This window comes from Varanus komodoensis, unplaced genomic scaffold, assembly GCF_004798865.1.
Source record: "Varanus komodoensis strain SLA01 unplaced genomic scaffold, ASM479886v1 scaffold20_1, whole genome shotgun sequence".
Lineage (NCBI taxonomy): Eukaryota > Metazoa > Chordata > Lepidosauria > Squamata > Varanidae > Varanus > Varanus komodoensis.
The window spans coordinates 7437931-7465386 of NW_025335587.1; the positions used below are offsets into that span (position 1 = coordinate 7437931).

Here is a 27456-nt window from a genome sequence, read left to right on the forward strand (position 1 = left end):
AACTTTTCAAACATCTTCATACAGTTTATTGAATGCTCTATGTCAGAATGAGGAGTATTTTGTATTATTTCAGAGATCAAACCCTTTCATTTACTGATAAAAATGTATCATGAGCAAATATATCTGTATTGTACTTTTAACATTAGCATCAAATAATCCTGTAATTCTTATCTGTACAAATACACAATATTTACAACATTTTACGCACATTTATAATATAAATGGAAACATGATTCAATAAAAATTTGAAGCCGCAATATAGTTATGTCAAATCTCCAAAACAGGAACCATGGTTTTGGATTTTTTCTCTCCCAAAGCAGTGATATTATTCAACAACATAGGACAAATGCGAGGTTGTATCTCATGCAATCCGATGTGATATAATGGTCTAGTGACTAATGTATAGACTGTATTTCAAAGTTAATACAACTGTACACACACCACTTATGATTAATGGCCTTTACATGCAAATATATGAATTAAATGTTGATTTTGACAGAGAAAATTCTTGTTATGCATATCCTTATGAATACATTGGGAAGCATTAGCTGCACAGTTTGCATAGCAGCAAAATGACACCCGACCTACCCTAGTCTGGTGCTAAAATGGCTAGAGTTGAATATGCTGTACAAGAGATGTTGAAGTCTGGAAACATTTTTTATAAATACAGAAATTTTGAAACCATGATTGAGGGGTAAGGAGAGACAGAAATTGGGGGGGTGGGGAATTGAAAAAATTACACAATGCTAACTCTAGTCACACAGTGGAAGAATGGAAGAAACAACTATACAGGGAAATTTACAGAAAAGATTAAAAAAACTTCATGGTTTCAGGATTTGCAGAAATTGTACATCTCTAGACTTGCATAAAAATTCTTTCTAAGAAGTCACTTTCAGTAAACCATTTCTGGGAAGTAAAGGCCAAATAGAAACATATGAATACTTTATCTTAAACATTTTATTCATCATTCAAAAGGAAACAGTCCACAATCCAAAACTGATCAATTTTTCAAAAAGGAACAAATTCCCTCCCCCAGTTTTTTCATATCTTTTCTTAGCTTTCAAATTCATGCAATAAACCCTCACAGGATGGAGTAATGGTGGTGGGAAATGTGAAGGAGGGGATGCTTTTTAAAAATGACATTGTTCTATTCCCCCACCCCAAATTTTCTAAAAGTTCATGAAATAATATAAAGAATTAGAATTTGATTTTTTTAAATTCCCCCTCCCATCACCAGCCTTCACACCTCCACAATACACACACTTCCACAGACAAAGCTTAGTCTCCATAATATGCCTAAGTAGAATCTCATGCAAGTCTTGCCAGAGAAACAGTCCTAAATTCCCAGCACATCCCCGACAGCTATTTCTCTGTCTAGACATGCACAGGAGTACACCCGTAGCCTCTGTAACAAACTTTCCCAGCCTGGTACCATCTAGACATGCAGATGACGTGAAGACAGCAAGAATGATAGACCAGCACATCCACGGGGCAACATGCTGGAGAAGGATTGCTCAGACGAGGAGAGCTGGTGCAGTGGGCCAGAGCCACAGCCAGACACAGGGACGGAGGCTGTGGATGACTGCCCTCCACTGGAAGAGCAGCCAAGCTTCTCTGGGGCAGTCCCTGGGGTTACTCAGGAGGAGGAGCCAGAGGGAATTCACCATTTGGAGAGGGCGGAGTGCACGGTTTCGCCAGGGGGTGTGCTCCACAAAAAAAACACGCTGACTAGATCAGCCTGAGCCAGCTCCTGTGGCAGACAATGGACCCTACAAACGATGTCCCTTGCCTTCCTGAAGACTAATTGGCATCTAGATTTACTGGCTTGTTTCCCAGACATTCTTTGCATATTCCCACCTGACTTTGCACTTTGGCACTTGGCCCACACACCTCATGGCCTTGACTCTCAGACTGCACAGGCGATTCTTGAGCTAAACTGATGAAGGTAACTTAGAGACTGAGCATTTGTGGGCAATGCACAGGACCACTGCTCTATAATATCTGGGAAGTCTCTGCCTTCCTCCTCAGTTCTCAACAACTGGCCAAGACGACCTACTTTAGAGGATGTATTCATGCAATCTTGCTTCACCATTCAGTTCTTTCGTAGTGAGCAGCAGAGCTCTTGAATAGGCTGAACACACATCAACAAATGAGATGCTCAAAGCTGAGGCTTTCCGAGAGGATTGCTGATACTGTTATCTTTAAAATGATTCCCTCTTCCTTCTTGCTTCTCAGTAATACACAAGACATTTCAATTCATCAGTTGGGCAAATGTGTTTGCCAATATCCAGATAGCTTAGGTCAGACACTGCAACATATTATACAGTGGTGTTTCCTAAATGGCACATAGAACATAAGCAATATAATGATTTGAACAACAACTTTCTAACAGCTCTTGGTCCAAGAAGAACATTATCACTTCAGTAATTTTTAGCAACCAACATGGTACAACTGTATTATCCAAGCGGTAGCTGCCAAGCAGTTCTTTCATCTTTCTGCAACACAACCATAATTTTAGAACATTAGATGTTATGTTTGAGTTTGGATAGTCTGTCGTGATTGCTTCACACTGCATTTCAGCAGGAGTCATTTTACTGAGCTACACTGGATGCTGTCACTGTCATGTACAGAAACTTTATTATAAAGTGTGAGCAATTACTCTTCTCAATACAGTCATGTTGGCAGATCACTTGAACACATGCTGTTTTCTTCCATGGAATCACTCCATTCCACATTATTGTAGGCTGAAAGGAATATGTTTTCTAGCTGGGCCAGGAATTCTTCAGCAATGAAGCTATTTGCCACATTTTCCAGAGTCTTCCTCATACACTCCATTAGCTAGTTTAAAGTTGGACAAAAAGTAACACACCTGCTTTAAGTGATGTTCAAGAAAAGCAACCAGCAATCTTGTAACTAATAAGAATATATTACTGCTAACTGGAACACTTCTGACCATGTGCACATAACTCTTGTGCCTTCCAACAACTGGCTGCTCTCCAATGAAGAGGTATGCCCATGAATAACAATGTAGTAACTATCTGGACTTCCAAACTGTACTTGATATGCAGTATGTCAAGCACTACAGAGGATGTAACATTTATATATGGAAGAAGTAAAAACCGTCTGCTGTTAAGGCCTTGCAAATATTCTTCTGGACTGGTATACAAGGATAATTAAAGCAAAAGAACCCCTCTGATCTGTGACTACCACTGTCCTCAATACAGGGAAATTGTTCCATACTGAGTCACATATAGGAGTGCTTTTGCATTATATCTGCTAGACTTCAGTTCAATTCTTGAGAAACATCTTAAAATGATACTTGCGCCAACAAAGTTCCATAGTTCTTCCCCCCCAATTTATTATATCTAAAGTTCTTTCTGAAAATCTGTTTGACTATATTATTTGCAAACAAAGCAACAAATGTTTGAAAATCTGTTTGAAAATCAAAATGTTAATTGGCTTATGCCTTTTGCCTTCAATCCAATTTTTCCCATATTTAATGGGCTAGATCCATATGTCCTTATTACTTAAGAGTAGCTCCTACTGAAAATAATGGTACTTGAGTGGACATGACTAATTTAAGCACCACTAAATCCAACGGATCTACTCAGAGTAGAACTAATCTTGGATCCAAAATTAGTTGCCTTTGGGCAATGTTAGAAAAGAAACAAGGATTGTACAGTGATTACCTTCTGCAGGCACGTAAGATCTGAATCTCTGTGGAAGATTTTACCCATGGGCACACAGCTATTGGAATAAATATGGCAGAGTCATATAAGAGGATGCACACAAGTGTTCTCCATTGAAACACAAACAGCAATTTGGAACGGGCTTATTCAACGATTCCAAAGTGCAAGCACCACACACCTATGAGACATCCTGTATTTTGCAATAATCCATCGTGCTTTTTCCAGTACTAATTCCCACTGAGGTTCTTCTAACATCTGCTGCACTTCAAATTTGTATGGCAGACCTGAAAACCATTGAAACATTTCATGCATTATATATATATATGTAATGACTGTGCCAGTCTAAAATTAAGGTGCTGTTCCTGCCATATGTGAGTTTTTTCTTCTTTCCAGCAACTTTAGTCATGTTTGGAGTTAGATGGTTAAAATGAACACAGGCATGCTCCTAATCCCCCTTGGAAAATTAGGCAGAGAAGAAGAGGGAATGAGGTATGGGAAATACGTGCAAGCCCACAGCCTGTTTCCAACCCCTAGTTCCACTGTTAGGTCCAAATCAGGGTGCGGGCTCCTATAACTGAAACATTTATCTCCTGGACATGTGGATTCAAATGAATCTTGAATTCCTGATGATCTAGTGCCAGATCATCTAGCAAGGAGGAATACCATGAGCAAGGAGTCAAAACTCCAAGCTACATTCTCTGTTCTGGTCCCTGTCCTCACCAGCAAGCCAACTCTAGAATATGTACGGGGGACCTTCCATGAACAGTAAAATGTTCCCATTCATGAAAATACTGAGTTCATGGTTGTATAAATTCTCTATATATTTCCACTGCAAATACCTTTTATTTCAAATAAGATTTCTAATTAAAGGCCACCAACACTTAAGTGTAAACATTCTTTCTCTTATGCTTCCAGTTAGTCAATTTTTTAAAGTCTTCAAAATTGTAGTTTAAGGGATAAAGATGCACAACAGAAAAGAAACGGGAATACTTTGCAGAAACTTACGGTAGGATCCATTAGAACTAGTCTCATCACTGATTACCAGACAAGTAATCTGGGAATATGGAAGAGCATTATTTCGATTATAAGGACTTATGATCATGCCAACAAACATCGACCCACCTCTGGAGAAATAACTCTACGTGAAAGAAAAATAAAAAGACAATAATTAAAACATATTTTTGTTTGTGAGTACTTAACCACAATACAAACTGACCTCCTCGTAACTACAGAATTGCTACAATTTCCATTCTTACTAGCTTACAAGATCATTTTCAAGTAAGTATCGATAAAATAAAGTCAGTCACCTTATATACACACAGAGACAGATTTACCTGGTATTTTGCCTGGGTGTCAATATCTCGTATTGATGGATTAGGATCAAAGGCAGGGTGAGAATGGTACCACCCAATAATACTGTAACCTCTAGCAGCAAGCGTTTCTGATGCCTGTGTTTGAGATACTGGGTCCATTTCACATTGTAAGCCTGTGCTGAGGCTATTGCATGGTTCTGCTGCACAGACCTGTAAGGTGAGGGGTTAAATGGCGGCATTAACATTCAGTGATGATTTTCCGTTAAAACAACAAAGTATCTACTGGCACCTTAAAGACTATCATGGCATAAGTCTTTACAAACTTTGTCCAAGTCCTCAGATGCCTTTGCTTATATTGCATTTGATGAAGTGAACAGTGTCTACAAAAGCTTAAGGTAAAGGAAAAGGTTTCCCTATGACATTACAGTCCAGTCATGCCGGACTCTAGGGGGTGGTGTTCATCTCCGTTCCCTAGCCAAGGGAGCCAGCGTTTGTCTGCAGACAGTCTCCGTGGTCATGTGGCCGGCATGACTAAACACCGAGCTGCATGGAACGCTGTTACCTGCCCACCGAAGTGGTACCTTTTTATCTACTTGCATTTGCATGCTTTTGAACTGCAAGGTTGGCAGGAGCTGGGACAGAGCAATGGGAACTCACCCCGGCGACCTTTCAATCAACCAGCCCAGCAGCACGGCAGTTTAAAGCACTGCGCCACCTCCATCCCCTACAAAAACTTATGCCCTAATAAATACATCAGTTAGTTAGGTGCCATTAGATTCTTCTTTCTGCTGTAACTGGCCAACACCGCTATACCCCTCTGAAAACAGTTAGGTGTGCTATTTTTTCAACAGAAAAAATACTGTCCTTTAAAGAGAATAAACAAGTTCTCAGATTCCATACTTTCTAAATTGTTCTCCAACTCTTACATGGATACTCATGCACAGATGCTGTAAGACACTCTTGAGTTCAATTCGGTCCACTGCAGCACGGACCTGCACCGGAAGGGGTCTCCACAGGTCATGACAAGAATGTGGCCTTCCGCACCTCTCCCTACAGGCACTCCCAAATGGGCCCCTGCCCTGGCATGATGGACCATATAAAATATTTACATAATATTTAAAACAAAGTATGTATGCAATATTTTTGTAATGATGCTATTACATTATATGTGATACTTACTTCAACTATACCATCCGTTTCAGAGTATTTTCCTCCTAGCAGACCAATTACTTCTGCCATTGAAACATGTGCATGCTAAAGACATGAGTAAAATATTATTCAAGCATTGTATTTTTAATTTCTCTAATGTCTGGCAACCCCTCCCTACCTCAGGGAAACCTCAAACAGTGATATGAAGATTATGGAGTTTGGTTTAATACTGAGGCTACTTTAGGGCATGATACAAAACTACAGCATAAATGCTATATGAATGAGTCCCATGTATTCAATTCCTCCTAAGGGCAGCCACATATTCCCACCTTGGGTAAATGTTAATAAAATCAGTTTTTAGTAAATTTTTATGACCAGAAGCTGGGCAGCTATCTTTTTCTGTGCTAATGAAAAAGGCATTAAAAATTAGCCCCGAAAACAAAATGTACTTGATTCATTTCGACCACTTAATAAAATAAATATTCTACCCACTAACATTATATGCTATAAAACAGTTTATATACATACGTATAAACAGATAGCATACACCTCTATATAAAGCCATTTTAAACAATAAATAATAAATATAATTTCAAAATCCAGGACCTGATTAAAACCTTAATATATGCTGCCTTAATATAAGCCTGACAGTACAGCATAGTCTATAACCTGACACTGGAAATAGAAGGGAAAAACCTCAGATGATGTGCATAGTATATGGGGGGATTCATGTCAGGAGTAACACTTCACCAGGTACTGCAGTCTTAATCTATATAAGGCTTTATAGGTCAAAAGCAGCACCTTGAATCAGGGTTGGAATTATACAGGCAGTCAATGCAAGTAGGCTGGAATTGGTGTCATACATTGGGACCTTCTTGTCCCTACTATCAACCTGGGCATCACATTTTACATGTGTGGAAGCTTTTAAGCTGATTTCAAAGGGAGCCTGATATGGAGCATACCACGATAATTTAACTTGCAGATTGTTGTTAGTCGCAAAGTCATGTCCAATCAATCGCGACCCCATGGACAACATTCGCCCAGGCCTTCCAGTCCTGCACCATCCCCCAGAGTCCACTCAAGCTCACACCAACTGCTTCAGTGACTCCATCCAGCCACCTCATCCTCTGCCATCACCTTCTTCTTTTGCCATCTATCGTTCCCAGCATTAGACTCTTCTCCAGGAAGTCCTTCCTTCTCATTAGGTGGCCAAAGTATTTGAGTTTCATCTTCAGTATCTGGCCTTCTAAAGAGCAGTCAGGGTTGCTCTCCTCTAGGACTGACCAGTTTGATTGCCTTGTGGTCCAAGGGACTCGCAGGAGTTTCCTCCAGCACCACAACTCAAAGGCCTCAATTCTTCGGTGCTCAGCCTTCCTTATGGTCCAGCTTTCATATTCATACATTGCAACTGGGAAAACCATAGCCTTGACTATACACACTTTTGTTGGCACAGTGATGTCTCTGCCTTTTAGTATGCTGTCTAGATTTGCCATAGCTTTCCTGCCCAGGAGCAAGCGACTTTTAATTTCTTGGCTGCAGTCCCCGTCTGCGGTGATCTTGGAGCCCAGGAAAATAAAATCTGTCACTACCTTCATTTCTTCCCCATCTATTTGCTAGGAAGTGAGAGGACTGGATGCCATGATCTTAGTTTTCTTAATGTTGAGTTTCAGGCCAACTTTTGCACTCTCCTCCTTCAACCGCATCAAGAGGCTCTTTAGTTCCTCTCACTTTCTGCCATGAGAGTGGTATCATCTGCATATCTGAGGTTGTTGATATTTCTACCAGCAATCTGAATTCCAACTGGTGATTCATCCAGCCCCGCCTTTCTCATGATGTGCTCTGCATATAAGTTAAATAGGCAGGGCGACAGTATACAGCCTTGCCGAACTCCTTTCTCAATTTTGAACCAATCAGTGGTTCCATGTCCAGTTCTCACTGTTGCTTCTTGACTCGCATATAGGTTTCTCAAGAGACAGATAAGATGGTCAGGTACTTCCATGTCTTTAAGAACTTTCCACAATTTGTTGTGATCCACACAATCAAAGGCTTTAGCGTAGTCAATGAAGCAGAAGTAGATGTTTTTCTGGAACTCCCTAGCTTTCTCCATGATCCAGCGTATGTTGGCAATTTGATCTCTAGTTCCTCTCCCTCTTCGAAATCCTGCCTGTACTTCTGGTAGTTCTCGGTCCACATACTCCTGGGGCCTAGCTTGTAGGATTTTGAGCATCACTTTGCTAGCATGTGAAATGAGCGCAATGGTGCGGTAGTTTGAACATTCTTTGGCATTGCCCTTCTTTGGGATGGGAATGTAAACTGACCTTTTCCAATCTTGCGGCCACTGTTGAGTTTTCCAAATTTGCTGGCATATTGAGTGTAGCACTTTTACTGCATTGTCTTTTAAGATTTTGAATAGCTCAGCTGGAATGCTGTCACCTCCACTAGCTTTGTTGTTGCTCAGACTTCCTAAGGACCATTTGACTTTACATTCCAGGATGTCTGGCTCGAGGTCAGTGACCACCCCATCATGGTTATCAGGGATGTTAAGCTCTTTCTTGTATAGTTCTTCTGTGTAGTCTTGTCACATCTTCTTAATCTCTTCTGCCTCTGTTAGGTCCCTGCCATTTTGGTCCTTTATCATGCCCATCTTTGCATGAAATGTTCCCTTTCCCTTCCAATATTCTTGAAGAGATCTCTGGTCCTCCCTATTCTATTGTTTTCTTCTATTTCTTTGCACTGTTCATTTAAGAAAGCATTCTTATCTCTTCTAGCTATTCTCTGGAATTCTGCATTCAATTGTTTCTATCTTTCTCTTTCTCCCTTGCCTTTCGCTTCCCTTCTTTCCTCAGCTATTTGTAAATCTTCCTCAGACAGCCATTTTGCTTTCTTGCATTTCTTTTTCTTTGGGAGGGTTTTAGTTGCTGCCTCTTGTACAATGTTGCGAACCTCCGTCCATAGTTCTTCAGGCACTCTATCAGATCTAATTCCTTAAATCTATTTGTCACCTCTACTGTATATTCATCAGGGATATGATTTAGGTCATACCCGAGTGGCCTAGTACTCTTCCCTACTTTCTTCAAGTTAAGCCTAAATTTTGCAACGAGAAGCTCATGATCTGAGCCACAGTCAGCTCTTGGTCTAGTTTCTACTGACTGTATGGAGCTTCTCCATCTTTGGCTGCAGAGCACATAGTCAATTTGATTTCTGTATTGACCCTCTGGTGATGTCCATGTATAGAGTCGTCTCTTGGGTTGTTGGAAAAGAGTGTTTGCTATGACCATCATATTCTCTTGACAAAATTCTACCAGCCTGTGCCCTGCTTCATTTTGTACTCCAAGGCCAAACTTGCCTGTTATTCCAGTTATCTTTTGGCTTCCTACTTTAGTATTCCAATCCCCCATGATGATAAGGACATCATTTTTTTGGTGTTAATTCTAGAAGGTGTTGTAGGCCTTCATAGAATTGGTCAACTTCAGCCTCTTCAGCACCAGTGGTTGGGGCATTAACTTGGACTACTGTGATGTTGGTTTGCCTTGGATTCGAACTGAGATCATTCTGTCATTTTGGAGATTGTACCCCACTACTGCTTTTCCTACTCTTTTATTGACTATGAAGGCTACTCCATTTCTTCTGAGGGATTCTTGCCCGCAGTAGTATACCTGATGGTCATCTGAATTAAACTCACCCATTCCTATCCATTTTAGTTCACTGATTCCTAAGATGTCAATGTTCAGTCTTTCATCTCTTGTTTGGCCACATCCAGCTTGCCTTGATTCATGGATCTTACATTCCAGGTTCCTATGGAATATAGATCTTTGCAGCATCGGACTTTCCTTTCACCACCAGATACATCTGTAACTGAGTGTCCTTTCGGCTTTGACCCAGTCACTTCATTCTTTCTGGCACTACTAGTACTAGCCCTCCATTCTTCCCCAGTAGCATATTGGACACCTTCCGACCTGAGGGGCTCATCTTCTGGCGTCATATCTTTTTGCCTTTTGGTACTGTCCATGGAGTTTTCATGGCAAACGTTTTGTCAGAGCTCTTGAGCTACGCAAATTCCTTTGCCATGACAAGGCCGTGATCCATGAAGGAGAACTTGGAGATTGCCAGATCTTAGATGAGTGAAGCCCAACTATCTCTGTCCAGGTAGGGGTGTAGCTGGATCACCAACTGAAGTTGGTAGAAGAGACTCTGTGCCACTAAAGCCATCTGAGTTTCAAATGACAAAGATGGCTCCAGAAGAACTCCCAAGCATTAAGTCTGCCACTTCAAGGGAACAGCAAGCCTATCCACACTCACGGTCCACCCATAAACAAAACAAGCAAAATTAATGATAAACCCAACTTAAGCAGAAAAGCTGAATTTCACTTTCTAACCATTTTTCATTTACATTAGAACATGTGCTTGATAAGAATATGCATTTGCTGTGTTATGGCATGGCGAAAACAGGCCAATAAAGAAGCAATTATTATACTCCTGTACACACTCTTGTTTACACTATTAGGTTTCAAGGATAGCACCACGAAGTTATTACTCTCAAATTAATGGCCTACAAAAACAAGGAATTGTAGCGCATGCGCCATTGCTGATTTTCTTGGAGCGTTCATATACCAGTATGGGTGGATTTGTGACTGCATGCCTTGAAATTAAGCCAGAAAGCAAGTTTGTCAATTTCACAAACAGTCTTGGTCAATTAAATTGTGTGCATGATCTAACAGAAGCCTCTACAGCAGGAATAAGGATTGCAGTGTTGTTCTGCCACGGGTAAAGCCTTCTTTTCAACTCTGGAATGAACCAAGTCAAGGCACAACCCTAGGCATTTTTAGACAGCAAGACCACCTACAACCCTCAGCATTCCTCAAGCCAGAAACATTTCTGTCTAAACATGATTAGGATTGCAATCTTATTAAGGTAAATTGATAAAACTTATAGCTCTTACCAAATCCATGATCAAAAGTGCCTCTGCAGCTACTGTTACTTGGAATGGCTCCTGGAAAGATAGAAATGATAAGGAAAGCATGCTTTGAGATGAACACAGGTGTGCTCTTGTTTATTCTTCAAATCATACTTACTGGCTTTTCTTCTGTGAAGGAACAGCAAGGAATCAGCTGAAAGGGATCAAATGTACTATAAATAAAAGAAAATTTATCTGAAAACATAGAATTAATGGAGGGAAAACTCAGTTAAAACATCACTTAATTCCATCACTCTTGTTTTTATTCCAATGACCAGAGCACTAGTGACCAGTTCAAACTTGTATATTCCTGTGATGAGTTAAAAAAAGTCATAGGACTACCTTGCTATTGTTGAACTGCAATCCAGCATAATATATTCAATTAAGTTTCACAATGAAGCTTTCTAGTGTGATTATTGGTGATAAGCAACAGTCAAACCTGAACAAGAGGAACTGTAGACATATAAACATTTTAAAACCTTTTGGAGTGCCTTTGTGCTTTAGATGCTTTTGGAGGTTTGTGCTTCTCTTCTTCTCTCCTCTTTGCTAGCTCCTCAGCAGAGAGGTGCTAAAAACAAAACATATTGATTAAAAACATTAACTTAGCATACTGACAGTTAAACATGTTTATGCTCATTAATATCAATGCCGTTAATAGCATGCCTGACCAATGCTAACAGCTGCTACCGTTGTTAAACTAGAACTGTGAAAAATGGACTGTTAAAATAGCAGAAATACACAAAAACCTCTAACAGTGAACAAGAGCATCAGCAGCTATCAGTATCAAATTTAAAGTGGGAATTCTGAAAGGGAAACAAGACAATTCCACCACAGCTGCTGAAAGACTTATATTTCCTCCTCTTCCTTTCCCACCCCTTCTTTTTTGTATATAATTTTCAGACTTGGAAGTCTGCAGGCAGGGATTGTTTTCTTCTACTGAATATGTTTAAGCTGTCCTGGAAGACTTTTGGCTAAGTAAAAGGAACTGGGAAGTCTCTTCTCACATTGCTTGTGCCCTGATCAGAATGTGAGCGGCCCAAGAAAGAGCAGGTTGACTGGCCATGGGTTGCATGAGCTGGCTTCTGAAAGCCCTAAGAGAGGTGAAAGGAGGGATGCGGGGGTTTGGTTTTGTTTAAGGCAGGCGGGGCAGGAGCAGATAACATGAGAGCAAGCAGGCAGGGATCTGGGGCAAGCCCTACAACTTAGTATCAGCTACTGACATGGTCTTTGGGAATAATCCAGCTCATAGACTAAAAGCGGCTGACTTCTCTTGGTCTAAAATGCAAACTTTGAGAGCCTGCCAACCAAGTGTATTGCTAAAAGCAGTTTCGGACACATTATATTTGTGGAAAAGTTGAAAACATCACCCTCTCTGAAAGGAAACTAGAGGGCAAATGATGAGAGAAGTTCCATGTGTCCTTTTATACACTCTGTTGGGGAGGGTGTAAGCCAACAGCAGAGAAGATGGCTTTCCTCTCCTCCTGTACTACTGAGTTTTTCTAGCTAGAAACCTGAAGTTAGGGATTGTGGACCTGTAGTATTGCTCAGCAAGGGAAAGTCTGAGGTTTAAAAGAAAACTAAGTCCTTTACCCTTTCCCTGCTCCTGAAATGCCCCCAACCACTTTATAGGTCGGAAGAGCAAAACAGGGCTCCTTGCTGTGGAAGGTGAGTCAGAGGTACATTGAAGCGTTTTCTTCTTTGGAGCCCACCCCTTCCACAGTGGGGAGATACAAGGAATGGGACCTGGTGGTAGCACCCTACCTGTGCAATGCTCCTCCCCTGAGGCCTACTTTGATGTCATTTTGGTAATGATCTTTTCTTATTTTTCAGGTTTTAAAGTCCTCCATAAACTGCTTTTATGCTGCCTGGTGTTTAATTGTGCTGACTGATTTTATACAGCTCTTTCATTTTGTGATATTTTAATGATACCATTTTGATGAGTTTAGTTAAATGTATTGTACTGTAACTTTTTGTTCTCTCTGCTGAGAACATGTTCAGGAACAGTGTATAGATCAAAGCAATGATCATAATAAATGTACTTAATAATACATAAGTACATTTTAATGCAGCTTTCACTTGTCTTCAGGATTATATGAGGATTACCTTCAAACTATACGAGTTTATACTACTGTTACCTCAAAAGTCTGTCCTTCCAAATCTCTGGCATCACACCAGTTTCCCCATGGGTCTCTGACTCGCCGTCTCCTTGTACGCTGTACCAAACAGAAACACACCCACAAAGCTATTCAAGGCAGCAAGCAGCAAGGTTTCTTAAGCTGTGGTGGCAATTCACAGAACTGTTGCAGAGTACCAGGCTCTGAACTGTCATTGTCCTAATAAAGCGGTGTGCTACAGTTCAGTCTAGGTTGCACTGATGCACTGCTTGAATGTGTTTAAGTTATCAAACACCGATGCACACATTGTCTGCACCATTTATCACCGCCGACTGAACAGAGATGAACCAGCTCCAAGCTGACCAGATAAGACAGCCATTGATAAGAATTAAGCAATCACCACTGCGATTTACTCGATTCATAAAGCACAAAGGCAAGTGCTATTTACCAATTGGTTTCACCTTATATAGTAGAGCTAGTCAGTGAAGGTACATACCATAGAATTAGTCAATGTGAATCAATGGAGCATTAATTAGCTGAACCATATTAACAGTGTGTCTGGCAATAACAGACATACGTGCGTCTTGTATCTTTCCTATTTGCTTTGTTTTTTGTGTGTGGTTTTTCCTCCATTGCAGAATTTAAATATACAGACTTTAGACTACATTTTTGTCTATTTGAAAAAAAAATCTTGGAGCAGTATATAAGTTCTGTATAGAAGGACTGCTATGCACAGCAGTGGAATACGTAATTTATTAAGCCCAGAAAGACCTAAGTGAGGTTTTTAAGAAAATGTACTTGCGTTGGCTTTCTCACCACTGAAAAGCTGTTGTTACAGTAAATCACACACTGCAGGAAAATGATCAATTGCCAGAGAATTTCAAAAGAGAAACTGTTTGTACCACATGCATTACTCCGTCTTACCATAGACTGCAGCCGTTGCACAAGCTGATATGCATCTATAGTGTCCTTGCCTTCTCTGGGCCGCATTTTGTCCGTGCTCTGTGATCTATTATACACAGCCTGCTCTGTAAAAATGAACAAGAGAAGACAATATGCAAAGCAGAGATAAACCTAAGTATTAACATATCTCTTCATAGCGTGAAGTGTATGATGTGAATAAGAACATAATCGTGAGTACAATGACCCCCAGAATCAACCAACCCTAAGAGAGCTACACAGACATTCTGCCAGGGCAGGAATTGGTGGGGGGGGGGGGGAGGCACAGAAGTATAAAAGACAGTAGAGTCAAGATTTTATGGCACAGTAGGATTTAAGCAGTATTTCTTCCTTCTGTCAGGACGTACAATTATTTCCAAAGCCTTAAAAAAATCCAACTGACTTAAAAATGTGAAGAAAGTGTGCAAATTACTGGCTTCTTCCAGAAAAGAAGTTAGATCAGGTGGCTGGATTCTCAGAAAAGTGATCATTTAAAAAAAGTCATGAACACACAAACAAACATGATGGAGAAAATTATTTGTTTGGGTATTTTTATCCTGTCCCATTATGTTGTGCGTCTCTGGACAGCTTACAAAGTACAAGTCTTTGTAAGCAATGCATCTTCTTCCATCAGGCATTATAGTCTTTAAATCCATTTTTTAGTAGAGTCGGGCCAACTCCCTGACTGTGACTCTTAAAGGATGCATTTGACTATGCTCAATATATTGTTTTGATCACCTAAAAGTGCACTCTTTCTGGATTTCTTTATGTTGAAGGATATAAACGGAGGGAAAAAAGCAGAAAGGGTTTTTTGAAGGGTATCAGAGGGTGGCTTGAAAAACAGAAAACACAAAAATTGCCTGTAGACTTCCAGCTTCTGTAGAATCAGCCAAAGGAGATTACCTACCTAAATTTTACCTGGCCCTAGTTTACCACCATTGCAATAGATCCTATACTTTGTTTCCAGGTAACATGCATGATGTAAGAGAGTCAAAATAATTACAAAGACATCTTAATTTTCTGGCATTACATATTTTTACATCTGAGCCAAATTACTGTAGACACATTGGAAACAACATAGCAGAAAATGGCAAACACTGGGCTAAAATGTGTAAGTGGGACAAAAAGCATAATAATGTGTGAGCTTAGCAAAATCAACTGGATTGACACCAGCACAGTGGCCAGAAGTTTTCACTCTTGCTGATTTCCAGGATTTCCATGGGTGAAAGAAATGCTCTTTAAAAAGCAAGCTTTAAAACAAAAACATTCTAAAAATTCTAATTTTAACTCTGTCCTATGCCCCCACTTATAAGTCTATTTGTTTCATGAACTGTGTTTTCAAATGGTGTCAATGGAATTTCTGTCCTTCTTTACTGAATGCTGTGAGGTGCTTTGAAATTTATTAAAAAGTAAGATACAAAGGTAAAGCTTCATACCACAGCCAAAGTTAATTGCGCCTATTAACTCCAAGTAAGTGTGAATCCGCCCTATACAGTTGACATCACCACAGTTCTTCAGCCCTGGGCGCACTGAAGTCTTGTTCAGATATTTGGGTTTGATTTTTTCCCTATAATATGAAACCAACACAAACAAAAAATGAACCATAGGTCAAGCCTTAACTTGGCAAGTAAGAATGCACCATTTGATTTTTTAGATGCATGCCATAATTTATACATGTGACAGGAACCTATTAGTTTTCATCCACTCCATTCACATAAACATACATAAGTAGTAATAGGTAGTTACTACATAAGTACTATGACCATTTAATATTGGTTATATTCAACATTTTTTCAGCAACTTGAAGGAAATTAAATCTCAAATCTCTTTTTATGTAGCTGTTTGCTTGCTTCTATTTCTAAAACTCTGGCATCATTTGAATTTTTTTCCTAATGATATGAGAGATCAAATTGAGGAGAGCACAATTTTTCCCTAGTGATTTTAGAACTCAAGTCATCATTTTAAAAAACTGAACACAATCAAATTATGGAACATATTTCATACAAATAACACTGAATTTGTTGTTTATACTGAGAACCCTGTGTCAGTGAAACTAGCCGATACACAAGCTTCAGCAGTTTGCATTGCACCCTGAGGCTCAATTTCTAAGCACACTTACCTGTGAATAAATCCCACTGAGTACAGCAGTTCTTACTGTCCATAAACTCTGTGCTCTAAATACACCATGTTATAGCACAGGAACTTAGCAAGGTACTGCAAAAGTGTATGCAAGTGGCTACATGCTACTTATTTCAGGGAATGCATATGGAATCTTGCAGATCACACGGGAGAGTCCCTCTCATTGCTCAGAAAAATCAGGCAAGACTGACTGAAATCAATGGGACTAAATTTGACAAAGTCTGTATGATCGCATCTTTTACCATATGGGATATTCATGAAACAAGACACATTTTAAATAATCTCTGCTGCACAGGCTATAGTTATCCCATCACTGATGACCGAATTGTCATAAGCACCGCATATTGCATTTTAATTTTCATCGCAAATGTAGATGATAGTTGAATGATCAAATAATACATATAGCACCGCCACTTGCCCAAGTTCATTGTCACAAGGACAGGGGATGAATTTGTGACATTCTGTTGCTGCCACCAACAGAAATGAAAAGTTTAACCATTTTTTTATTATTATTATTAAATCTGTATACTGCCCAACTGGCAAATGCCCTTGGGGTGGTTTACAGTAACAAAAAACAAAATAACCAAAAATATAATAAAACTATCAAAGTACCACAGTATCCACATTAAAACTCTGAAGGGTTCAGCAGTAAAATTAATAATCAAATTGACACATTAGAGATTAAATGCCTACTGGAAATTGAAGGTCTTAATCTGGTATCTAAACACACACAAAGGAAATGGCAGGTGGATCACTTGGGAAAGACATTCCATAGAAAGGGAGTCACTACAGTGAAGGCTCTTTGGCTAGCGACCAGCCACTAGTGGTGCCACTTAGACAAGAACTTCCAAAGACCATCTTAGCAACTGGGCAGGAAGAAATGGGAAGAAAATGTTCTTTGAGGAAGGTATCGATCATAATATAGCAAATACTTCTAGAACTGTGTGTGGGTCAGTTTTCAGTAAGTGTGTCTATCTGGAGGATACACACACACACAATTTATCACATTGTGTCAAACTTGTTCATGATTGTCTTCTAGAGTTGCACATGGAGAAAGCAATATGCCTGGAACCCTCTGAAAGAACTATTTCCTATACTCCTTCAAAACCTACTTACAACCCCCAAATTTCTCATATCTTAGTAGCATGAGAACAGAAGTCTAGAAAAGAGATGTCACCTACCAGCCAGAAGCCTTTATTTTATTATTTAGGATATTTCTAGGCTGTCCATCACTTTGATCTCTGGACAGCTTACAATAAATATCTGGCCCACAAAGTAGTCCCATTCACTGCTATCCATCTACTCAGATCAGAATCAAAGTCTTAGGTTCTGAGAAAGTCAAAAGCAACATACAATGAACAATTTGGATCTGATTGATGACCCACCCTACTTTGGCTGTCCAAGGAGTAGGTAATATCAAACAGCTGAACTCTATAAAGAAGATGGCTATTTCTGGTAAAAAATGGATTATGACAAGTAGGTACACTTAATATACACTTTGCCTACATTTTCCCTACTCTGTCTGTCTTTCTTTGTAATGGAAAGGTAACTTACCATTGATCCAAAATGTAGTTTCTAATTTTCAGATAGCGTTCAGGTGTTTTTGCCTGACGCCCCACAAAAAACTCTGGTATTGCTTGCTTTTCTTCTTCTAATATAGTATTTCTATCTATTTCTATTTCTTGATCAGGTGGCTTAAGCTCTTCTGCATCCATCTGATTCTCTTCTTCCAACTGGTCAGAAGGATGGAAAAGAATGCTATTATCTCTTAAATCTCTCTGTTCTCCACAAAGCTCTGGACTAGAAAACAAATCAGTACCATGAGAACCTCCTGTTCTGTCATACTTCTGATTTTCTAATTGATTAGGTCCATGGCCACTGTCCTCAGAGCATGACACTGCAGGTCCTGGCTTCCCAACTGGGTTTTGCTCTGGCTGTGGAATGTATCTTGCTGTTAGAAGAGCTGCAGATCCAGCAGACTCCAAAAGGGGTTCTGTCCAGGTGCTGTGCCCAGATGGACTCTTTGGTATATCCAGTACTTCAGACTTTCTAGGCTCTTGCTGAGAAGCACAAGACAGTAGTTCATCCATTTCATCTGTAATATTTACTTCCTCATCATCTGACAATTTTTCAATTTTTACTGCATTTAGATTAGGGTCAGCCCGACCTCTTAAGTGAGTAGATGCCCAGGAGGCCCTCTTCCCTTCATTATCTTCATTGCTAGTTGGAATAGGAATGTTGACACACTGTTGCTGTTCCAGTTTTTCCAAGCCATCAGTTTTTGCCTTAACAGATAAATATATTAAGAAGAGTCAAATGTGACAAAATAACAAACTTGAGATGAAAAGGAATACTAGGTAAGAATGACAATGAGTTGCTATCAAGATATAGTTTGGTATCCAATTAACTCTTCCGGCCAACAAAATAGCTTCCACTTCAGTGCCACTGAAATCTGCTCAGGATTCCTTGGAGCATGGGAGCAAGCAGGTGATGAGAGAAGGAATGAATGCCATTGCACAGCTGGAATCTGGCTTGCACAATACTGGATTTCATCCATTCATTCTAGCTACTAAAAATAGCTTGAAGAAGCAGTACCCTCTTTCAAGGTTGCTCCATTTTAGTGTTGCATGTATTTTTAAAATAATGGCACTCGCAAAGAAAACAGAAACAGTCAGTGACTTATATGAATATCATAGCTTAGCATTTCCCTGCTAAACATTTGTTTTTGCTCTTCTTGATTAAGAAAAAGTAAGTCACATGCCTCTTGCTATGGCTTTTAAGAAACTACACATCAATCCCCACTGTACTTTAGAAATTTAAAATGCATACAGTCAGCCTTCTACATTCATGAGGATTAGGGGCCCAGGGCCCCCATGAAAGTGGGGAAAACATGAATATCTGCTATTCACCCTCTGCATGAAGGTGAATAGCAACAGGCACTCCATGAGAGGCCTGCACTTGGCACCTCAGCTGCTTGTGCATCTAAACCAAGAAAAAGGAACATGGAAATGAGCAGCTCAAATGGTTAAGGGAGAACTCTGCTGGTCTTTCTTCATATTCGGGAGGAAGGAATTGAAGAGCCCAGTGTGTTTTGGTTGCAAGGGAGGAGTTTACTGTCAGGTCTTTAACTCATACTCAGTTCACTGCTGACCACCAGCACAAGGAGACTTAACAGCTGCTGTGGTACGAGTAGTGAACATTAGAATGGCCTTACCTGAGATCTATGCTGGAGTGTAAGGGAACTAGTAAAGAGAGGTAGAAACAGGGAAATAGTTCAGGAAAATACCCAACCCAGGTGTTCAATTACTATAGGATACTAGGAATGAAAGCAAGAAGAATTTGTTTTGGGAGACTTGCAGTGAAAAGTTTTGATGAAGTTGTTATTTGTTGCTACTCAATCAATTGAAAGTTATTTCCAGATTACCTTGTTCTTAAAGTACTGTCTGGCATAGCTCTTTACTTGAAGAACATTGCGACTTCCAATCATCATGGCAATTTTTGTCCATCTTCTGCCAAATTTAGCCTAATGGAAAATATAAATACAATTTCTATTTCTAGTCACTTACCTGAGGTTTTAAGTGCATGCTTTTGCCAATTCCACACATGAGCTACTCGCTTCTTAAAACCAACCTTTATCTCTTAGTTTATTTTCGATTTCGATTTTTTTTATTTTTTCGATTTATATCCTGCCTTTTTCCTACAAAGGGCTCAAGGCAGCTTACATTATCTCTCCTCCTCCATCTTATCCCCACAACAACAACCTTGTGAGGTAGGTTGGGCTGAGAGACTGTGACTGGCCCAAAGTCACCCAGTTGGCTCCATGGCCGAGCGGGGACTCGAACCCAGATCCTCTGAGTCCCAGTCCCATACTCTTAACCACTACACCACACTGGCTCTCTTGCCATTTTCATGGGGAGAGGGGGCCAGGACAAGTATGCTAAGGTCTCAGGCCAAAAGGAGACTGAAGGAAAGGAAAAAGTAATTTAAGCCAGAAAGAGACCTATTCAGTGGCTAAGCACAAGGACCTGCATCTAAACATGTCCCCGCAAGTGAGAAGAGGCTTTGATTTTTGCAGATGCCTCTGCACCACCACAAATTTGCTCCAGATATTTGTGGAACTCATTGGACCTATATGGAAGGTGTGTAGGGGAATGATGCAAGGGGAGGGGGAGACAGGCAAAACTGATCTGCCTCCTCACCCTGCCAACATATGCTCTGACTGGATTAAAAAGCCTTTTCTTAGCATAAAGATACCATTGAAACACATCCGGAGACCCGACTTTCTGAAAGAAAAAAATATACCAGGCACAATCCTATGCATCTTTAGACAGCATTCTCCATGCAAAGGCTTGCACCCTTCCTTTCTCTAGCAAAACATCTCAGAAGCAGCTAGTTGCTTACGTAAGAACTTTATTCAATGCACAATCAGTTTAGTATTAATATTTAGGGATCACTATTCTATCGCTTAATTGCATTACATGACATTTTGTTCCATTTTAAATGGATAAAATATATTTTTAAAAAGGTAGTTGTTCATAACATCAAGTCAATTTAACCACAGGCAATATTTACCAGTCCTTGTTCAAATAGCTCTTTTTCTTCTACAGTCCACTTCAGCGATCCACTAGTTGATTTTGTAGGTGAACGTAACCTAACAGAAAAAAAGAGAAAAAACAAAAAGGAGCTAAAATAGAATGTGAATTTAATCACATTCACTGGAAGTAACATGCACATAAACAACATACTTTGAAATGAACAGATGTCAATGTAACCTTTTTTTTTAGTTATGTAATTTATACGAAAATGTGGCAATTTATTTTGTTTAAAAAGGAGCTGAGTGTAGAAGATATTGGACATGCAATAAGATAAATAGTGGAAGGAATTCAGTTGTTATGGGGTTTTCTTTCTGGTTTAAGAAGAGTTCTAAATATATACAATATACCCAGTAAGCTCTTAGATGTAGAATTAAAAGTACATACGTGATTTTTGCTTCTTTCTTGTGTGGACTGTAAAGTTCAAAACAAAACATTATCTATGGATACACTGGTAACCCTTTAAACACATTTCTCTCCTTTTACGTATTTAAAATTATACCTATGTGATTAGATGACACATCCACAAAGAAGGCCAGTCCCAGCTCCTCATCACTCAAATTTCCTGAAAGCATTTCGTAGCTGATTTTAACTGCTATTTTTCATCTGTATCAGCCCAATACAATCAGGATGCCCACAACCTTCTGAACTCAGAGGATTATGGACACTCTGTCAAGGATGGAAGGACTGCAGCACCCTTGCAAAAGACTCAGATGGCCAATTTCATCTAAATTGTTTGCACCTTTCTGCAAGGTCAGGCTGAGGCACCACCAATTTATATGGTACACCAGTGCAGTCAGACTCCTCCATAGGAGCGTTTACCCAACACCAGCTCCAAGGCTGGTCTTCCAACCTTGAAGCTGCAGAGAAGATGGTTCTCTCTGCACTGCTTGCAAGGGAGAACTTAGCACACTCCAAGTTAAGCTCCTATTGCTTAATTTGGAGCATGTGTCTGAGGTCAGAAATGGGACACTGAATTTTCTTATAGCCATCTAGACTCTATCTAGTACACACAGGACTGTACCCTACCTCTTTTTAAAAATATAGTTTAAATTGCATCAATTAGTTAAATTCAGTTTAACTAATATTGCATTATCGTGTTTAAATGTTCAGTGTTTACTTTGTAAATTTAAAGGATGCATTTAATTGTCACAATTTTAGTTTTACAATTTTTTTATTTTTGCTCTTAGCTACCTTGAATTCTGGGAGAGAAAGCAGAGTATACATGTTAAATAAATAGAATAAATTACAGTCTCCACCCAATAATTACCTTTTTGTGCACTTTTTATCACTTTCCTTCAGCTCATGCCAAATTTTTTCTGGAAGTGACTTGCTAGACAGATAGTATCTGAAATGCATTAAGGACTTTCTACAGCATTGCTAATGATATGTTCGTACTCTTATTTTCATATTGATTTACTGCACTAAGAAGCCATCACTAAATAACCAGAAATCACACAACTGCAAACATCTGCACAGTCAAATTTGTGGGAAGGAAGGGAGAAGCTAACATCTTAATTTATAAGGGTTAGAGTGCAATATTATCCATCTTTAGAGAGGAAATAGTCCTACAATTCCCAAGATCTTCAAGGCAGCAATGAGGAAAGATGGAAGTTATATGACCTATTTACATACATAGGATTTTTGCATATAATGTAGTTAGGAATGCAGCCTAAATACCAACTATGCAAGTCTGTAAGTACACAAGCAAAACAATTCTATGTCACACCCCCTCTCTCCTAGGATTACAACTCTTATCTTCAACATCTAGACAAAATCAAGGATAATTTTCATTTCAGTCTTATGATTCCTAGAGTACAAGTAATGTTTTAGTTACTAAACAAAATTCTGCAGTAGCTACACATTTTCACAGAAACTAAAACCAAGAAGCATTAGAACTATTTCCATTAGTTTGCATAGTTTCCATACTGAATCTCTTAGCAAAAGTAGCAGTTGTCATATACTCCAAAAGCAGTTTCTGGCAAATTAGCACACACACTATGTTGTAGTGAACTGCCCACACAGCTTCAGCTTTAGGGCAGTACAGAAATAAAATTAATAATAATATGTTGGGAAAATAACTTTTTGGAGGGTGGCAGGGCAGGCCTGCATAATTCCAACCCATTTTAACCTGACACTTTGGAAAACTCATGTTAAACCAGCTATTCTGAACGTATTATTGAAGATGGGAAATATTTGAATATTTACTCACTTTATTTCATACTGATGTAATTTCAAAGAAGCAAAATAGAATATACAGAAAAAATTATAGTCACAAGTTGTGTAGATGGCTTCCATTCTCAAAGATAAAACCTTTAAAAAATAACCTGATGTTACAAAATCATGTAGGGCTCTGCAAATGAACAGCCCTTATCTGTTCATGCCCTCTAATTCCTTTGAGCCTCAAACCATGAGGCCAAGGTCTTAAGAGGTCTTTACTGCTTTACCTCAGCCCCAAAATGCATGTAGTAATGACAAATCTGTGAGAATTAATAAAGTGCCTTTTTATTCATCAAAATGTGCTCTTGTATAACTCTCAGATTCCAAACAAAACCAGTATCTACAAATGAAAGTATGTTGAGCTCACTTTATACTTCTATGAGTTTTTACTCAGATCATTGCAAAGGTAAAGAAAAACAAAGAGTACACATAATTCCGCTGGCTGACAGTGCAATCCTAGTGCCTACTGAGAAATAATCTATTGTTTTGAATGGGACTAAACCCCAGGTAAGTGTATATCAAGATTGCAGTCTGAGTTATTTTAACTTCCTGGGTCTTGCTTAGACACAAGGAAAATGGAAACAGGAATGTTTCTTTTGCTAAAGAAGCAGGAAGCTACTGTGCCCCCTAGAAGCTGTTCAGATGGCCATAGGAAAATTTGAAGCCCCAGCTCCAAAAGTAATGGAATGTCAAAGGTGGGGCTTGAATTCAGAGTACCCTCCCAGCTGAGGTAGTTCCTTTCCACACCAACTGTAACTTTGGAGAGAGACTGGGGAGAAAAGGAACGAGGCTCTACCACACCTGGCAGTGTCTGAACCCTTCCTCTTCCTGAGTGGGGATACAACACTTAGAGAGCTGAGATCAGCCAGTAAGGATTTTGGAGAATGCAGAGGCAAGCTTCATCTCCACACACCTGCTGTCCTCCAATGGATGCCTGTAATCCTCCAGGTTCAGCAGGTTCCAAGCAGCCACACTGGATGGTGCCCTAAAAGTAGTATCTTGCCAACAAATGAAATTTACCACTGTGTTTTTACGGGCCAATTGTTAATCACCAATGGTTGCCTGTTAAGTGCAAGCCTGCACTATAGCACCATTCTTCCTGTATTGAAGATTCTATTTTGTCATACCACTTAATTAAGAAAGGATACTCTTCTTCCAACAACATCTTCTCAATGGCAGCCTTATTTTCTTCACTAATTGTGCTATCAAGACTCCATGGCTAAGAGAAAAACATAATCGTTTATATGCATTAATTTGTACACCAAATTTGGGGAGCTAAGTTAATATTCCCCATTTTTGAGTTGCACAGAAGAAATAAAGAGGTACAGATTTTCAAATCTCTCACAGAACTTGTGGCAAAACTTGGATTTAAAATATTATATATTCTGGCATATAAGGCAATTCGAGTATAAGACAAGATCAATATTTTGGGCTGTTTTTCTGGTGTTTGTCATGTTGGACATATAAAATGACTCCCAATTTTTCCTTTGTTATTTCAGTTTCAAGGGGGTCTTATACATTGGTAAATATGGGTATTTGTCAGCTGGAGGCTTCTGGACTACTGTGACATCATGCTATCGTATTCTAGCTCATAGTCATGATCCCTCTCTGATTTCACTCAAGACGTTCTTGTAAAGTTGGAGACTGATGGCAGTCAACAGGGGGGCTTCTGGCTGGGGTCAGTCAGGGAGGATGGCCAGCACCAGCACCGTGGATGGGCACAGGGGGGCAGGCAAGAGGGAGGAGGCCCACGTAGGCAGCACTATGTCTCTGAACAGACAGCTGTATGGGGCACATTCTCCCTCTCAGCTGCCACCAACACTTGTCCAGAACTTCTCTTACCCCGCCATAAGGACAGGGTGAGAAATGGACTTGGGACTGGGCCTGTAGCCATGCAAACTTCACAATGCAGGATGAGCTCCCCAGGTACCAGTAAGAACGGTAAAAAATAATTATTAATAAAATGAGCTTATAAAAACAATTGTCTTCATTATCTAATCTTTTTTAAAAAACAATGAATATAATATGATGAAAATTTTTTACCTGGCATATAAGACAACCCCTAATTTTTGCCTTGCTGTTTCCAGCTTTAAGGGTTGTCCTTTACGGCAGTATATATATGGTATTAGTAGGAATTAGGACACAAGAACTCATCAAAGACCAAATATTCTTTAAAATGGTATGAAATAATACAGTTAATGAGACTATTAGGCTGTGTTCAATGGTAGTTTAACTTAAGTCGCATTCATTTCAATGGGACCTCTAACATCTGATATAACCCATTGTAAAGACAAACACAGACATTATTTCTGCTTGATTTCATGGACAAGATCTACAGAGCCTTTCCTACTTAAAAAGCAGCAATATTTCTTGGGCAATCACTTACAAAAGAACTGTCTATGGAAGAGTTAGCTTACACATGGAGATGCACACAAATGCCTACTGTACATACCAGCTAGCTGAATGCAGAGATTGTCTGAACTGGTTAAGATACAAAAATGTCTTAAGATGTTTTCAGAGAGGCATTCAGAGGAGCTGAATGTCTTATTTCATAGCTGACTTACAAGACCCATATCAGTTCTCCAAGTTGAATCAAGGTAGTGATCTTGGAGTAAGCTGGATGATGGATTTTCATAGTTTCTGCAATAAAAATCCATATATTAGATATTCTGATTTTTTAAAGAACTGAGTTTCCCAGAAGCTGTAGTTGCATTAATGGATGATAGCTAATGGATGACACATGATGTTGCATTGGTCCAGTATCTTGTACCGGAGCTTAACTACTTTGTTTGCTTTTACAAGAAAACAGTAAAATCTACAATAGGAAATCAAATCATGACACTATGAAAATACTGATTTTTAAAATAAGTGAATCATGTTGTCAAATAAATTAAAGAAATATTATTCTAATTCAAAAGTATCTGGAAGAATAATTTTAATAGAATATTGACTATTCAATTTTTTAGCTTACTGGGGACAATATTTTCAAACTACTTGCAAAATAAAAATCTGCAATGTCTGAAAATTAGAGAACAATTTTCTTGCCCAAGTCATTTTTACTTCTCAGAGAAGTGCCTTTTTGGCTTCCTGCTAACTCATATATCTATTTTGCCAACCTGTTGGAAATACATCTCCAATAATATTGTTCAGAAAACCTGGTTAAGCCATTCATATTTACTGCTAGGGCAACAACATAGGTAGATCTGTTTGAGTTAGGTGATTTTTCATATGCATATCTTTGCATAGTGGTATTTCAAGACTAGGAGTGAATTGATCTGTGCAGTGGCTGTTATTATGTAGTGTTAAACTGTCTCTGACTTATGGTGACCTTATGAATGAAAGTCATCCAAAATGTCCTATCCACAACATATCTGTGGCTAGCACTACACAATTCTGCAAAGCAGAAAGTAGCAAAATGAGAAAATAACCTGCTTCACAGGAATGAGCCACAGTGTACATTCCAACAGACTCTGCTGATAATTGGAAGGGAATTGAAGTGATGTTACCTCCATTTATCCCAGCCCTTACTTGCTTTTATGTTTGCTCCTGAACTTAATAAGAGTAAGCAGTTATAATTCAGGTAGATCAGGTTGAAAGACTATCCTTGTAGAGACCATCTGTGGCTTTATCTTGTACTCTTGCCATGTATGTGTGCATCTCATATTTCCTAGGATCAAGATAATTAGCAGTACCCCTCTGCCAGATTTCCAAAGGAAAGGGGAATCAAGATTAACTCTAGCAGCATCCATCCATAGCAGCAGCCCAGGAAGAGTAGAAGGGGCATTCTGTACTCTTGCAGCGGGCACAGAACAGCGTATCAACAGTAATGGGTCATTTTAATCTAGGGGGCAGAGACGGGAGGCGTGGCTTTCCAAATATTGTTGGACTGCGACTCCCGTGAGGCCTAGCCAGCATGACCAAGAGTGAAGGTTCAAGGGAGTTGTAGTCCAACAACATCTGGAAAGCTACACATTTCCATCCCAGGTGTAAATTGACCATAACAGCATGATCGCAATGATGCTGAAGACGGGAAGCTGCCCCCATCCACAAAGACCACAGGCCGGGACAAAAGGGATCCCCAGCAAGGCACCGGGCAGATCCAGAACGACCATGATGCAGAGGAGCTACGGGAAATGCTCTCGATCCAGAGCCGCGCCTTGGAAAACGGAGCCAGCTCCACAGGGGTCTTTCCAGGGGCAGAGGTCCGGATGAGACCGGGAGGTTCCCCTGAGGCACGCTCACCCGGGATGCGCTTCGCCATCCGCAGCCGCCGCGTCGCCCTCAACATCGACGTCGAGCTCCTCCAGCGCCTCCATACTGGAGCCTCCCCCGGATCTCGCGGCAACT

At 39.7% G+C, this 27456-nt stretch overlaps 1 protein-coding gene across 6 annotated transcripts; it reads right to left on the minus strand.

Moving 5' to 3' along the window:
- MYSM1 (Myb like, SWIRM and MPN domains 1) lies at positions 1 to 27456 on the minus strand. 6 transcript variants are annotated; one of them, XM_044430000.1, is made up of 21 exons: positions 27352 to 27456; positions 25674 to 25749; positions 24258 to 24328; positions 22160 to 22237; positions 21277 to 21303; positions 20870 to 20948; positions 19722 to 19820; positions 17852 to 18582; positions 15595 to 15725; positions 14144 to 14247; positions 13241 to 13318; positions 11585 to 11673; positions 11224 to 11278; positions 11091 to 11141; positions 6182 to 6256; positions 5929 to 6081; positions 5024 to 5212; positions 4695 to 4827; positions 3868 to 3973; positions 3690 to 3747; positions 1 to 2838 (listed from the first exon to the last, which is right to left on the minus strand). In XM_044430000.1, the coding sequence occupies exons 1-21, from the start codon at positions 27423 to 27425 to the stop codon at positions 2674 to 2676; spliced, it is 2622 nt and encodes an 873-aa protein (XP_044285935.1). In that variant the 5' UTR covers positions 27426 to 27456; the 3' UTR covers positions 1 to 2673. The 6 variants fall into 6 exon arrangements, with proteins under 6 accessions (XP_044285935.1, XP_044285936.1, XP_044285937.1 ...); XM_044430001.1 differs by lacking the exon at positions 21277 to 21303; XM_044430002.1 differs by lacking the exon at positions 5929 to 6081.

What these genes read in the sequence shown, in the direction of transcription:
- MYSM1 (XM_044430000.1), bottom strand. Translation starts at nt 27,425, where the DNA reads ATGGAGGCGCTGGAGGAGCTCGACGTCGATGTTGAGGGCGACGCGGCG. An exon ending in GACAGTACTTTAAGAACAAG is followed by an intron (nt 18,583 to 19,721) that starts GTAATCTGGAAA and finishes TTATCTGTTAAG; the next exon opens with GCAAAAACTGATGGCTTGGA. An exon ending in CGCAATTAACTTTGGCTGTG is followed by an intron (nt 14,248 to 15,594) that starts GTATGAAGCTTT and finishes TCATTTTTACAG; the next exon opens with AGCAGGCTGTGTATAATAGA.